This window comes from Mus caroli, chromosome 17, assembly GCF_900094665.2.
Source record: "Mus caroli chromosome 17, CAROLI_EIJ_v1.1, whole genome shotgun sequence".
NCBI lineage: Eukaryota > Metazoa > Chordata > Mammalia > Rodentia > Muridae > Mus > Mus caroli.
This window is the reverse complement of record NC_034586.1, coordinates 65,484,871-65,496,743: the sequence shown is the minus strand read 5'-3', so window position 1 is coordinate 65,496,743 and position 11,873 is coordinate 65,484,871. Positions and strand designations below refer to the sequence as shown.

The window sequence follows — 11,873 nt, the reverse complement described above, 5'->3', positions numbered from 1 at the left end:
AGAAAGAAAGAAAGCACGAAAGAAAGAAAGAAAGCAAGAAAGAAACAAACAAACAAACAAACAAACAAAGAAACAAAGAAACAAAGAAACAAAGAAAGGAAAGGGTGCTTACAACTGAGTTCAGTCTCCTGGATCCACATGGTAAACAGAGAGAACCAACAAAACCTAGCCCTGCAGATTATCTTCTGACCTTTGTCTGTGTACTGTGGTATGCATATGAGCACATGCACATACATACAGTCCTATGTCCATGTACACACAAATACCTACACACATTAAAAAGATACATAAACGCAACACATTATTTTAAAGAACCATGGTCATTGGTCTTCAAGGAAAGGCACATGAAGCCACGATGTATGCCACTATCTATCCATTAGAATGGCAGGGATGAGGAGATCAGGACTCCTCACAGATTGATGGTGTCCCTGAAGACAAAACAGTTTGGTTTTAAGAGTCACTGAGGGTTAACCTCCTACAAGCCCCAGCAATCAAAGCTGGTGTATTTTCCACAAATGAATAACATTAGACTTATACACATGTACCTGTGAATATTTAGTACAACCTTATACATAATCTCCTCCACCTAGGAGTAACCTAAGTGTCTTTCAGTGGGGAAGGCATAAGACACTTTAGGTATGGCCAAACAATGGGATACTACTCAACAGTAAACACGTGAGCTCTTGATGCTCACACAACCACCATGCTGAGGGGAAGAAGGCAGTCTCCAAAAGGACGTGATTTGATTGTTATGGTCTATGATAGCTGTTCCTGCTTGTCAACTTGACTATATCTGGAATGAACTACAATCCAGAATTGGAGGGCTTACCAGTGGTCCAGAGCTGGAGGCTGGAAGACACAAGTTTCTGACCTGGATCTTGACATGGAGATCTTGAGGCATAGTGACCATGAAAAGCTTAGGCCCAGACAAGGTAGAACAAGTCTTTAATTCCAGGAGCCTAAGGCAAGGAAATCTCTGAGTTCAAGGTCAGCCTGGGACAAAACAAGTCCCAGATCCAGATGTGGTGGTACACATTTTTAATCTGGGCCACACCTTCTGCTGGAGATCTACATAAGGACATTGGAAGAAAGAAGATTGGCTCTTCTTTGCCTGCTTGCATTTACTTGCCAGCACATCTGTTGGAACCTACTTCTACAGAAGACCTGCTGAAACACCTAGCCTCATGGGACTGAGCAACTACTAGGTCCTTGGACATCCCATTCACAGCTGACCATTTTGGGGTGGTTGGACTACAGACTGTAAGTCATCACAATAAATTCCCTCAATATTGAGGGACATCCCATAAGTTCCATGACTCTAGAGAAACCTGAATAACTCATGGCCCGACACTCTTCTGCTAAAATCCAATTGCCTACATTGACACTGTGAGCAGGACATGGAGGCGTGCCTTCCTGACGGACACCAGCTCTGTTATGAAAGACCTATGGAGACTCTCATGCTCTGCCATGTGAAGTCATGAGGAGAAGGTAGCTCTCTGCAGGGCACCTGCCATACCCAGTCTATACCACTTTGGTCTTGGACTACCCAGCCTCCAACTCTAGGAAATGATCTCCTTTGTTTAGAAGCCACCTGGTCTGTGAATTTTGTTAGTGTTCTATCAGTGGCTAAGGCCCAACGTGACTCCATTTGTGTGACATTCTGAACGGAGCACATGGTTAGGGGTGGAGGATTTGTGATGAGCGCAGGGAAGGGGAGGGAAGATGTTGACAGAAAATGTTAACAAAAAAAAAAAAAACAAAAAACAAAAAACTTTAGTGCATTAAAAGTGCTCTGTGGTGACTACATGAGCCTATGTGTGTTTTTAAGCTCATTGAATTGTATGCAAAAATTAAATGCAGTGTATGTAGTCTTTAAAGAAATGAAGGCATTTTTAAAAGACTACATGTATAGAAAAGAATTTGTAAAGCTAGAAGATTATAAAAGTGACAGTTAAGATGGTCTGCTATATAATTTACTCATTGCTTTCTTGGAATTGATAGATTTATATAAATGTATAAAGGCTATCTTGTAATAAATACTTTCTTAAATATACTTGATCGCTTTCTTTGGAAACACTGGTATTAAATGCTCTCCAAATCAAGCTTAGACGTCAGGGTCTGTCTACCTAATTGCTTGCAATTGCACCATTTCATGTCTCTGTGAAATCCTTATTATTATACCTTACCTGATTTATGCACAGGAGAAAAGATCTTTTTGTTGGTACAGGATTTAACTTGAAGCAAACCCAACTGAGTCAAGCATGTATTAGCCACATCCACAGGAGAGGTGAGTTAATGCCTGAGATGTATGGTTCTCACCGGAAGAAAGCAGTGTGGACCAGAGATGAGAGAACCTGTTTCCACTTCTCTACTACTTTTTTATTCCTTACTGATGTAGGCATTCTTTAGTCAGAATAAAATGGCAGTGAAAAGACTTGAATTTGTGAGTGCATATTTTTCCCCTTCCAGGAATTCAGCCAAGAAATATGCTCTGCTACATTTTACCAACTTTCATAACAATGACCAGTGGTCTCTCTCTCCATTCTTCCTCTTTGGCTTTGTCTATAAATAGATAAGAACACTGAGATACCCTGACTCCAGACACCAGCAGCACCAGAGATCTTACAGTATTTCCCTGCTCCTAAGTGGTAACTGTTGCTATGTTCCCCACAGAGAAGTAATGTGGGCCAGTTTAACATGACACACAGGAAGCAAATATTTCTCCATACTGGTTCCTCAGCCTGTTCCTTGGGATTGGCCATTTACATTTGGGAAGCTTTTCAAGTTGCTCTGGAAACATTTGACCTTCAGTTTGAGGAAACAGAAACAGGAGAATGGAGAGGTTTGAGGAAAGAATCGATTACAGTGCCTCAAGTGCCCCGACTTGGTTAAATCTCTGTTTGAGGGTACCTAGTCAGTCCTTGCAGAGGCATTGATATGTCTTGCTGCACATCCAACTGCTGCCTTTGTGTAACCACCACAGAAGGTACAAGAAATGACTAATTGAATTCAGATCCAATTTTAAAAAAAAATTAGTAAGCATGAGCTTGGAGAATTTTAAAATCAATTTTTCACAAAATTAAAATTCTTTTAAGTTACAATGTCTATTAATCATACAAAAGAAAGGAAAGGTGGAGGGTTTATTTTTCTAGTCTAGTCAAACCAAGAAAGACTGCTCAAGGCTCTTGCCCAAGCACAAAGCCTTGTTTCTTACAATGCATAGATACCAAAACTCAAGAATAAGCACGTGTTCTATAGCAAATGGTAAGAGTGGCTTCCAACTAGGGTTATATAGAGCTTCATTCTGGTGCTTCCCACAACACCACCACCACACCCCCCACCCCACCCCCGTTTCCATTGCATTTCTAGACTGAGAGTAGCTTTGCCTTTCACCAGTGCCTTTGAGGGAAGCAAAGAGCCATTTAAACACAGGTCAATCTACAAAAGCAAGAGCAAGGCCAGGTCTTAAAACCTGTGGCCCCTATTCATTGCTGTGAAAATCCAATAAGAACACAATACACATGGGCCGAATTTTATGAACAGCTGGTTGTTGGGTTCTGAGTACTTTTAGCCCACGAGTCTCCCTCCTGTGTACTAGGTTAGCTTGGAGGAATGCAATGGGAAAGTATTTCCAGTTTGGAGTGATCTGGAAGAATAATAGACTAGAAATGAGAATACAATAATGAAATTCTAGTCGAGATTAAAATAATCACCGTTACGGTTTTCTTTCAGAATGATGTAACCACACATATGAGAGTAAGCACAATGGTGTGCTGACAGTATCTTTAGCCCCCAAATGCTTATGATTTTCAAGAAACTCAAAATTGGAGGAGGGGTGACTCACTTCGCGGGTTTCTGTGCCTGACATACCCAGGTCAGTTTCTGAAATTTTAATTAATTTATTTTTTTTATTTTTGACAGATATGAATCATCACTATTTCCCTCCACTGCGATAAACAGGAACTACACAAACTTGAAGGTTAGATGGCAACAACATCTGTTGAAATTCTGAGCTGCTTAAGCCCAGACCGCCTGCCCCTCAGAAGTAGTCTAAGTTCATTACATTCCCCTTCATTTGTAGGAAAATTGTATACATAACAACATCCCACAACATAGCACTAGACACTGTTCCACCTTGCACCTCTGTAGCTGGGATGTGTCTCCTCAGAGAAATGACTCTGGGGACTTGACGAGGCAGAGTCTAAAGCCAAAGAACCTCAGCTCCGCCTCCCAGGAAGCGGTAACATTGCTCACACCACAGGGCGACTGAGTCAGAGGGAGACAAGAGCCAGGGAGCTGTTCTGACTGAGACCTGCTGCTTTCCAACTCGCTGACCTTGCCTGACTGACCGACACAGACTGGACCTCCACCTCATTTCCCTTAATTTATTTGTTTTGGAAGGAGAGCGACATTCCTAGTCTAAGGCAAGGGTTTCCAACCTTCCTAATGCCGTAACCCTTTGTTACCGTTCCTTATGTGGTGACTCCCAACCATAAAATTATTTTTGCTGCTACTTTATAACTTTATTTTTACTACTGTTGTGAATGGTAATGTAAATACCATCTGATATGCAGAAGATCTGATATGCAACCTCTGTGAAAGTGTCGTTCAACCCAAGGGGTTGAGACCTACAGGTTGAGAACCACTGCTCTAAGGCACCTGTGCACGTGTCTCTTTAGCTAACCTCTCGGGGACTCAGGGACAGTCACTGGTCACTGACAGATGGAGAGCTTCCTCTTCTTTCAGTGAAAATATTTAAAAGCCAGACCCAATTCTTTCCTTTTAGAAATGCTTTCTTTTTCTTCTCCAATGTCTGTTCCCCTGCCCAGGACATTTTCAAACCTGTTTCTCAAATTAAAGACCCCCAAAGCTAACAGAGGGCTGCTATGTGTTTCCTACTACCTGCTGTACACTGTCCCTAAACAGAAGTATAGTCAAAACAAACAAAAACAAAAGGGGGAACTGCGAGAGGGGGTCGGGGCAGGCAAACTGAAAGAGAAGGTTAGAAAGAGAAAAATCAGAGAGAGAGAGAGAGAGAGAGAGAGAGAGAGAGAGAGAGAGAGAGAGAGAAAGAGAAAAAAGAGAGAGAGAGAGAGAGAGAGAGAGAGAGAGAGAGAGAGAGAGAGAGAGTAAGAGAGAAACTTTGGACTAGGAATGTTAACTATGAACGGGTCCACGCTTCATTCCGCCCACCACACACACACACACACACACACACACACACACCCCTAGGTCGAAGCCCTAGCAGAAGCACCTGAATGCGCGTGCGCGTGCACACACACACACACACACAGAGAGAGAGAGAGAGAGAGAGAGAGAGAGAGAGAGGGAGAGAGACTGATAAACCCGCCAACCTCAGATAAATTTGACTCTTCAACTTGTAGCCTCCAATGGCAGCAAAAGGACGAAGGTCCTTCGCCACCTGCCAGCAGAAGACTCTGCAAGCGCCCGCGGCGCCGGCGCCGCAGTAGCCTCTCTCCTGCTGCAGTCCCGACAGAGTTTCAGATCCAAATCCATAGGGCTAGCGCTCCTCTTTTCCTCGCCCCGCTCCCCTGCCTTCGACCTCCTCCGGAGGCCCGGAGGAAGCAGGGCACTTTGTCACTTCTAAGGATGGGGAGGAGAGGCGGCGACAGAGACTCCCACCGAAGGAGCCCCAAGCCCTGTTTCCTTCTCCCCACTCCCCGCCCGCACACCCGCGCAGGTCCGGTGCTGGCGAGTGGGCCACTTGCCAAGGTGTCGGTGCTCACTCCGGGTGCCGGGATTCAGGCGGGACTGTGAGACGGAAAGGTTGGGGTTGCAGATGAGGCGGGTGTGGGAGAGGGGCGACCTGGCAGTCTCCACTTCCGGCCACTGCAACTCCAAAGCACGCATAGGGACCCCGCCGTCTTAAAGGCCTTCCCTCCGGGTGTGTTCGCCTCCCGCCCCGCTCCCGCCTGGACGTCTGCGGAAAAAGAAGATAAAAGAGTACCTGGAGCGAACACCATGACTTCCTTCGGCCGCTACACCCTTGGGTTTCGAGAGGTGGACAGCCAGAGGGCGGGAGCCAGCCGGGGACCGGGGAACCGCGGGGCCGGGAGCAGACGGGTGCGCAGGGCGCGGGCGGGACGGTCAGCACCTCGGACAGCTCCCTGCGCGCGGTCCCGGGCCGCGGCTCAGCGCTGGGCGCGCGCTGCCTCCACAATGCACCGCTGCGCCGGCGGGAGGAGGAGAGGCAACCCGGCTCAGCTCCTCCTCGGTCCCCGCACCAGCTTGGCGATTCACCGCCGAAGGAGCAGGGCGCTTCTACCGCTTCCACCGAAGCAGGAAGGACGGAAGGGGAAGCCAGACAGAAAGGTAATTGCCCGGTTTCCCGGCAGGCGCACAACTAATTGCTTCTAACTACCTGCTGTCACTCACCCCCAGGGATGCCGGGCTGACATTTAAGATGAGTTTGTCCCTTTCCCCACATCGCACTAGACTTTACTCCAGAGGCTGAGTTCTTGGAGTGTGGCTGTCTCTGAACAGAGGGAGGAACCACCAAGTTAACCCGTTTTTGCTGTTCACGACTTCTCTGGCTGTCCCAGGCCTCTCAATGTCAGCAAGAGAGCTAAAAGAGAAAAACAAGATGACCTTGCAATGCATGCATGACAAGGGCGCTGCTCGCGGGTCCTGTTCCCCGTGACCACTGGGTCAACTCCCACATTTGCAGGTTCTCAAGGTCATAGTCTGAGAGGAAACAGTGTTAGTCACTGCAAAAGAAAGTACAGATGAGACATGTCTCGGACAAACTCCAACTTCTGCACGGATGAGGAAAAACATCTCTGACATTGAGTACATACTTAAGAGCTTGCCCAGATCTGATTCAGTTGGTACCTGCGCCCTTTACAGTTGGTTCCACCTTGAACAAGGACCTGCTGGATGCTCACTGCAGGCTCCTAACCCGTAGTTCACTTGAAGATATCTATTCTCTGATTAATGTTGGTGCGGTGTAGTCAACCCTCATTAGATGCCACCAGCTTGCAACACGCGCTTTGTTGGTTTCAGTGACAGAGTCAAAACCACATAAGGATCCCCTTGCCTTGGCTTTTATCCTCCATCCCTGTAGTTGAATAGGGTTGTCCAAAACCAAAGGCAATCAGAGTTCTTTGGGCATTCTTCACCTTTTCCTGGAAATAATAGCGCTGTTCTAAAAGCACAGTACTAACAATTTAATTAAAAGCCTTAAGCTCTACCCTGTTTTGGCAAACATAGGCATTTAAATAGCCAGGCTGGCACCGAGTTTGTTCAAAGCCATAATAGGTGGAAAATGTAAATAGTTTCACAATTCTTGAACTACTGTTATCATGGAGGCATCTGGGTAGCTTCAACACAACACAGTCACAATTGCTCTTAGCACCTGGTGTCATACAAGATGAAACAGATGGGGCCTGCCTCAGCACGATGCAAGTCAGCCAATAGGCAGGAAAAATATCGTGCACAAAGGGGTGGAGTCTTCTCATATGCCCAAGATACACCCAAACACCTGGGAACAAAAATTATTTACCCCTCTAGTTTCAGCACTGTGGGACACATGAAGCACTATTTGAGATTTACTTGAATGACTGTCGACTGCTTTAAATAAACACCCCTCCACCACCCTTAATTTTTTACAACTTTATGTGCTCATGGCCTTTACTCACCGAATGCATAAATAAATATCCACAGGAAAATATCGTGTTAATAACATCTGAAAATATCGTGTTAATAACATCTGAAAACATTCTTAAGGATCAACCAGATGCAAACGCAGTTACAGCACCTTCCCCATTAACTCACTGTTTAACCTTGGATATGTCACCCTATTTGGCCCATCTCGTCTATACTACAAGAACTGAGGCATCTGCAGGGTTTGCTGTGAGGACACTCTGAAATATGGATCTCAGTGAATTAAGAAAGAGCAAGGGGTCCTGGTGTGGTGCTGTGTGTCTTTGATCCCAGCACTCAAGAGGCAGAGGCAGGCTGATGGAGCTCTGTGAGTTTGAGGCCAGTCTGGTCTACACATGACTTCCAGGACAGCCAGAGCTACATAGTGAGACTCTGTCTCAGAGAGAGAAGGAGAGAAGGGGAGAGGGAGAGAGGGAGAGAGAGAGAGAAAGAAAGAGAGAGGGAGAGAGAGAGAGAGAGAGAGGAAGGAGGAGGAGGAAGAGAAGAGGAGGAGAAGGAGGAGGAGGAGGAGGAAGGGAGGGAGGGAGAGAGAAAAAGGAACATGACCCAATTAAACCCACTCCAGAAATCATTGACAAGCTAGGAGGACATTGTGCCCTAAGGGAAACAACTTAGTAGATCAGTGCTTCATAGATATTAATGTGTGTGTGAATTCTGGGGACCAGGCTAAGCTGTAGCCTGTGAGTCAGGAGGGTACAGTAGAGCCTGAGAGTCTTCATTCCTAACCAGTTTCAGGTAATGTCCACTCTGAAGGACAGTGTACTATCCTTTAGTAGCCAGCTTACAGGCATATCAGCATTTTTTTTTTTTTTTGGTTTTTGAGACAGGGTTTCTCTGTATAGCCCTGGCTGTCCTGGAACTCACTCTGTAGACCAGGCTGGCCTCAAACTCAGAAATCCGCCTGTCTCTGACTCCCGAGTGCTGGGATTAAAGGCGTGTGCCACCATACCTGGCTCATATCAGCATTTTTTAAAAGTATGCACATTTCTCCCAAACCCATCACTTTGTTTTTAACGCTTAAAAACAAACACACAAACAAAAAATGGAGACAAAGTCCCTCATACTGCTAGACTAGAAAGTAGCCAAAGTAGTAGGAGAAGTGAAAATAACTAACAGAAACATCTGTACATAGACCGATGGGCCCTCTAGCTTTTTAGTGAGCCTGGAGTGGCAATAGACAGAAATGTGATCTAATAGGAACCAGAACAACAGACCAGTGCTAAACAAGAATTTCTCAGCCCCCGTTCCTGAACAAGAGCTGTAGACTCTGTCCTTTCTCAAAGCATCTCTTCATTGACCCTCCCCCTTCCTAATGCCATTCCTACAGAGCCCAACGACAGTATGTTCTCAGTCTAATGGGTGTGTATGCGCAAAATTTTGTTTACACTGAAGATCTTTCCTGGACCTCACACAATATAAGCAGGGGATCAATTACCAAGCTATAGTACCAGGTCCTGTCTATATTTTAGTCAAGACAATTAATATTATCCCTTATCACTGCAAGTCGCTTTCGTGATACGTCTTAGTTTCTTTAGGTGGTTTCAGCTGTAGATTTCACTCAGGGTTATCTCAAACTTGTACCATGGCCAGAATTATTTTGTTGGTTTTATTTCAATATCCTGATGCAGCTTCTGGGCTTTAATACTTTTATATTTAATATAAGTGCTAGATTTGGTATCTGAATACATAAGAGAAAGATAAATGTTCCCATTTATTTCGCTATAATGAGTTGGATTCTTTGACAGATCTTTTACCCAGACTCACCCCCAAATGAAGCTTTATCTCTTGGTGTAGTTTCCCTGTGTCTCTGTTTGAATACTCCATGCATGGCAACTCACCCTGCTCAAACAGCTTTAAAGACAGCCATTCTACCAGTGAGGTAGCCGTGGCTACCATCTACTATATTCTGACTTCTGCGGTCACTTCTGCTCAGTAATGGAAGCAGCAATAAAAAGCAAGACGGTAAACAAGCTATAGTAGATGCCCAACTTTCTTAGCCCAGCACTGAGCTCCCCCTTCCAGGGGTACTCAGAAAGGTTCTGGATGGCCTAGAAAGCACATGTGGAAAAGTATCTCCTTACCAAAACCACTGGGAATTTGGGAGAAATGTTGGCTTAAAATACATGGAAACATTATGAAGTTGGAAACAGAATTCTGGTGGTAAACAAATGCTAAAGAATGGGTTCTGGGGGAAAAAAACACTACAGGCAATGAAGAGCTGCACTTCTTGGGATTCCTCAAGCCTTTGTTTCTTGTATTTACTTTTATTTTATGTACATTGATTTTTTTTTCCTCTGGATGCATGTCTGTGTGACGATGTCAGATCTTGGAGTTACAGATAGTTGTGAGCTGCCATGTGGGTGCTGAGATTTGAACCCAGGTCCTCTGGAAGAACAGTCCAGTGCTTTTAACCGCTGTGTCATCTCTCCAGGCCCAAGCCCTCATTTCTTTAGCCAACTTTTCCTCTACTCTGTGTTAGTGCTGAAAAAAAAAATAGAAAAATTTGCAAGCACATCCTGGACCACACTCAAGACCCTTACATGTGGAGACATGTGGTTCCAGACAGACCCTGATTCTTTTTGCTTAACACTCATTTTAAATACATTATTCAACCAACTAGACTTTAAAATAATTTTTCACCCCTGGTACTGTTGAAGTAGATTAAATAGGGACATTTTCATCATGAAAAATTAAGCCATGATTCTTTCCAAAATGTCTGAGCACATGAGTTTTGAATGATTATAGAAATAAAATGCTGGAAATGAATTCTTTCTCAAACTGTTGAGTTGGCCCTCGGGAAGGACACTGGGTGATGAAAAGCATAATTAAAACAGGGGTGAGTGCGTTGTGCTGAGACACAGAGACAAAAAAACCGAATGAAGAAGCCACAGAACACTGATTGTCATTTCTGGTCTGTAAAGACAAAAAGAGACTTAGGTGAAAATACACAGAAAGAGGAAAGACAGCATCACTGAACAATAAAAGTGAGGGAGGACAGGCGATGAAATAAAGAAAAGCAATGACTGTGCTGTGCTAAAGCAGAAAATATTAAGGCATTCTTCAGACTTGAAGAATGAAGAGCCATGCCTCTGCGGGTTTGCATTTACGAGGCAGTTTATGAGTCCCGTGGGATGCTTTAAAATGCGCAATAACCATATTTTCTTAAAGAGGAACAATAGCAAAACCTCCATGTTGGAGAAACTGCATCAGAACAGTTAAATTTTTACACTGTGTTCACAGAAAATGAATAATTTTCTGGAGAACATCGACTTCATTGAAAACCCTTTTCCCTTATCAATGACCCATGTATCCACATTTATTCTCTAGATAAAGTTCTCCCAAATTCCCAAGTAAAACTGCTGATTTTATTAGATAGCATGAATGGAAAATGAGACAACATGCATGGCATGATGAACATGATAGAACATGGGCAGATATGAGATAGCATGCATGACATGGGTGAACATGATATAACATGGGTAGACATGAGATAGCATGCATGACATGGGTGGGCATGATATAACATGGGTAGACATGAGATAGCATGCATGGCATGGTGGACATGATATAACATGGATAGACATGAGATGGCATGCATGGCATGGTGGACATGATATAACATGGGTAGACATGAGATAGCATGCATGGCATGGTGGACATAATGTAACATATGTAGACATGAGATAGCATACATGGCATGGTGTACATGATATAACATGGATAGACATGAGATGGCATGCATGGCATGTGTGGAAGATGAATAGTGTGGCTAACATGGGAGGAAAGTGAAATGGCAATATTCAGATTCAAATCAACATGATTATCTCTAAGACACAGCATGGAGCTTCCAACTCACAACATTCAACTCATCTTCAAAAACTGGATTGACCTTATAAAAGTTTGTTCAGTAAATTTTAAGCATAAGAATCTACAATAAATCATATTCAAACAGATAGTGGAGAAGAAATGGAAAACAGGAGACAAAGAGAAAAATAGAAAGGGGAAGAGGGTAAAAGGAAAAGAGCAAATGCAAGAAATACTTCTTTAAACAGAAGAAGGAAGAAAAGCAAGGGAGAATGGTGATAGCCTGGAACTCATTCTGTGGACCAGGCTGGCCTCAAACTCATAGAGATCCACCTGCCTCTGCCTCTCTGCCCCTCTGCCCCTCTGCCCCTCTGCCCCTCTGCCCC

At 44.4% G+C, this 11,873-nt stretch overlaps 1 protein-coding gene and 1 long non-coding RNA gene across 2 annotated transcripts in view; one reads left to right on the top strand and one right to left on the bottom strand.

The window, feature by feature from the left end:
* Nucleotides 1–6,184, bottom strand: part of Akain1 (A-kinase anchor inhibitor 1) — a 51,974-nt gene extending 45,790 nt beyond the window's left edge. Inside the window, exon 1 of the mRNA XM_021150142.2 lies at nucleotides 5,969–6,184. Coding sequence (XP_021005801.1) covers nucleotides 5,969–5,984 — 16 coding nt within the window. The 5' untranslated portion in view covers nucleotides 5,985–6,184. The remainder of the gene's footprint in view (nucleotides 1–5,968) is intronic.
* A 21-nt stretch (nucleotides 6,185–6,205) lies between these two features.
* Nucleotides 6,206–11,873, top strand: part of LOC110312174 — a 22,773-nt gene continuing 17,105 nt past the window's right edge. Inside the window, exon 1 of the long non-coding RNA XR_002380029.2 lies at nucleotides 6,206–6,333. This is a non-coding gene — a long non-coding RNA (uncharacterized LOC110312174). The remainder of the gene's footprint in view (nucleotides 6,334–11,873) is intronic.